Source organism: Gavialis gangeticus, unplaced genomic scaffold (genome assembly GCF_001723915.1).
Source record: "Gavialis gangeticus isolate Ggan-Ray unplaced genomic scaffold, GavGan_comp1, whole genome shotgun sequence".
Lineage (NCBI taxonomy): Eukaryota > Metazoa > Chordata > Crocodylia > Gavialidae > Gavialis > Gavialis gangeticus.
This window is the reverse complement of record NW_017729026.1, coordinates 43,698,734-43,702,069: the sequence shown is the minus strand read 5'-3', so window position 1 is coordinate 43,702,069 and position 3,336 is coordinate 43,698,734. Positions and strand designations below refer to the sequence as shown.

Below are 3,336 nucleotides of genomic sequence, written 5' to 3'. Positions count from 1 at the left end.
GTTAGGGCGGCTAGGAGCTGGAACCAACTTCCAAGGGAAGTGGTGCTGGCCCCTACCCTGGGGGTCTTTAAGAAGAGGCTGGATGCCTACCTGGCTGGACTCATTTGAGTCCTGTTTCTTGTTTTTGGGGTTTTTGTTGTTCTCCCGCCCTGGCGGGGGGTCGGGCTAGAAGATCTACTAGGTCCCTTCCGACCCTTAATCTATGAAACTATGAAACTATGAATGGTTCGTGTGGTATGTTGTATTGCTTCAAATGATCTAAATATTTTTTGTATTTTCAAGAAGGGGAGGAAGGAGGACCTGAGTAATTATAGGCCTCTGCTGGTCCCTGTACTGCTGCCACTTGCCATGGCCTTCTGGCTGCTCCCCCTGCTTCTGCCTGCACTACTGCTGCTGCTTCCCACAGCCCTGCTGCTGCTCTCTGCATTGCTCCCTATGCTTCTCCTGCTTCCCACAGCCCCACCACCACCCCTGCTTCCCTCCACCCCCCTGCCTGCTGCTTCCCACTCTGGCTCCAGTCCAGCCTGGCCAGCAGCATGCAGCTCCCACCTGCTGAGCTGATCACAGTGGTTTCCCCCCCCTCCCTCTGTCTGATCTTATCTTACTTTCCACATGGATGGAGGGAGGCAGGGAACAGCCCCAGGTCCATGAGGCCCAAAGCCGCAGAGGCTTCTGGTTGAGGGCTGGGGTTGGAGCAGGGCAGAGGCCTGGGGGTGGGGTGGAGCTGGGCCAGCTTTGCTGCTCAGCAGCTGGGTCCTGCCGCTGGCTTCCCCTCGGTCCTGCTGCTGCTGGCTGCCTGTCATCTTTGACAGGCAGCCAGGGACTGATAAAAATTTATTTTCTAAAATTTTTAGGGGCCCATGGGCTGGATAGAGTGGCTTGGAGGGCTGAATCTGGCCCGCAGGCTATATTTTGCCTGCCCCTGAGCTAACCTTTCTTAAGGCAGTTTTGCTGTCTGCTAGCTGTTCCTGGTCTTTCTTCTTCTATTTCACAGCTTTGGACATCCTTTAGCTCTTTTCAGAATCATAGATCCAACTATGAAGACTAGTCTTCAGCCACAGCTAGGGTTTCAGCTTTAGTAAAGCAGGAAAGGGAGGGTGAGTCGTCTGAAGCTTAGGCTACTTCCCTTTCATATGCAGCCATAACTCCGGAAAAAAATCTTTTTTACCTTCATTCTTCCTTTTGAAAACATATTATATTATGCCATGCGTTGTATGTGAGAAAATATAGTATATTGAGTTTGACTTGTCACTAAGTTTATGGGACAAAACCATACCTTCAAGTGTAGGGACTGGTATTGTTGCTAAGATTTTATGTGGAAACTGCTGAGGAAGGAAAGAAGAGACTACCTCTAAGGATGAGATGGTCTAATTTTCATATCTCTCTCCTTTTTTTTTTTTTTGCTAGTGGGAATGCTTGCTGTTTCTACCACAAGGCTTTAAATTTGGTGAGTCAGAAGAATAAACTGAAGGATGCCATCTGAGAGGTGCCTCAGGTATGGTACTTAATAACCGTTCTGGGAGTCATTCTCATTTAGCATGATATTCATTGAAGCATCAGCTGGTATGTGATGAATGACTGAAATGAACACTTTTGTCAGCATGTCTCTAAATTGTAACTTGCATTAGATTACTATATGTGTTAATGTTACCAGTAGCAATAGCTTAATATGTTGTATGTGAGTCAGCAATCTCTTCCAGCTTCCAGTTATTTCCCTTCATCCTTTAAGTTCTTGCCTATGCTGGTATTTTTCTGATTCTGGTAGTCAGTAGTCAGCTGATGATGGCCTTGCATGCCCAGTATGTAGGCAAAGAAATCCCTGATCTACACTTGTGGAATCGATCAGGATTTTGCCATGATGCAGCTCCGCTGGTGGTTAATGGCAGGGGTTTTGGGCAAATTTTCATGCAGTCATGCAGTCAAGAACAAATTCTTCCTTGAACAATGAATGGCTTCAAGGAAGTTATATTTGTAGGCACCGTCTTCCTACCCTCATGAAGTCTCTTATTGTCATTTTTATCATTCTTCATTCATTTGCCACCTTGGCCCTTTCCCTTATTTGTATTGCTCACTGTCTCCTTGACTTAAGGCAGTTCTTGTTTAATTCATTTTGGGAACAGTTGTGCAAAAAATGCTATACATTTACTGACTGTAGTCCCCAGGGGATGATCTGGGAGCTGAGTATCTGCCAGATTCAGCAGCATCTGCGCTGTACTCTCTTTTTCTTTCCCATGCCCTCAACACCTGCAGATCCTTTCATGCAAGAGGAATCATGAACTGCCCTGCTCTGCTGATTTAGGGCTACTTTGTAGAGCATCCATGAATCAGTTTTTCTGATTTTAAGTGCCACAAATAGGCGCTTACTGTCTAACTATACATGTAATTATAATTAGGCATGTCCAAATACTGAATTTTCTGCTTGACCATCAAACTGAAAATTTGGAAAAAAGAAGTTTATTTGGTTTGAGATGCATTTTTCTTTTTTTTTAAAGTTGCATTTTTTTGCCTGAGTGAATTTGTCTTGCATCTCCCACTTCCAACAAGAATGCTGTCTAGTTATGGCTGTTGGGAAGGGAGTGGGGGAAGGAAGGAGAAGGGGAAGAATCTCTGTTTTACTTTGTATACATAATTGAACAGTTGTTGAACAGGGAGAGTCTCTCAGTGAATATTTAAGTATTGTGGGGAAAGTAGATCAGCTCCAACAAGAGGTAACAAAGGTAGACTTGCCTTAGAATACCCTATGGTTAGAGCAGTTGTTCATGGGAATTAGATGTCTTGAAGACTTTGATTCATACCCTCTTTGGCAAAGGTGGAAATTGAAGACCTCTCATATCCTGGGTGACTGTCCTAAACCTCTGCTGTTAGATAAAAACAGGGGAAGTCATGATAGTGGTATCTTCTACTCCTCCTTAAACAGTATTGTGAATCCATCTCCCAAATTTTGTCAACAGTTTAGGGAAACCTCAAATTGCATTTTTTGGGGTTAAATTTCTTGTCTCCTTCCAAAAAAGGACATGGCTTTGGTTATAATGGGTGTCTAAACATGTGCAGTGAAGCTGCTCCAACATAGCACATCGGAGCTGACTCAATTAAGTGCCCCCACCCCCTCTCAGAGCATGTGTATAAATGCCCGGTCAGACTAACCATAAAAGTTGACCTTGCTGCATGGAAAATATATGCACCCTTTTTTATTTTTTCAGTTTTCTTATATGCCTAATTTATGGCCAAAAAAAAAAAGCCATGTTTCGTTCCTATTAGAAGGGGAGAGGGAAGCTGAAAGATGAGCATGCTGTGTTTGGTTGTTCTTCATGCATCAGCAACAGAATTGCCAGTTAG

General features: G+C 44.3%; 1 protein-coding gene across 1 annotated transcript in view; it reads left to right on the top strand.

The window, feature by feature from the left end:
- Positions 1 to 3,336, top strand: part of KLHL32 (kelch like family member 32) — a 275,399-nt gene that overhangs the window by 74,850 nt on the left and 197,213 nt on the right. Inside the window, exon 2 of the mRNA XM_019520185.1 lies at positions 1,408 to 1,495. Within this exon, the coding sequence (XP_019375730.1) occupies positions 1,473 to 1,495 (23 nt within the window). The 5' untranslated portion in view covers positions 1,408 to 1,472. The remainder of the gene's footprint in view (positions 1 to 1,407; positions 1,496 to 3,336) is intronic.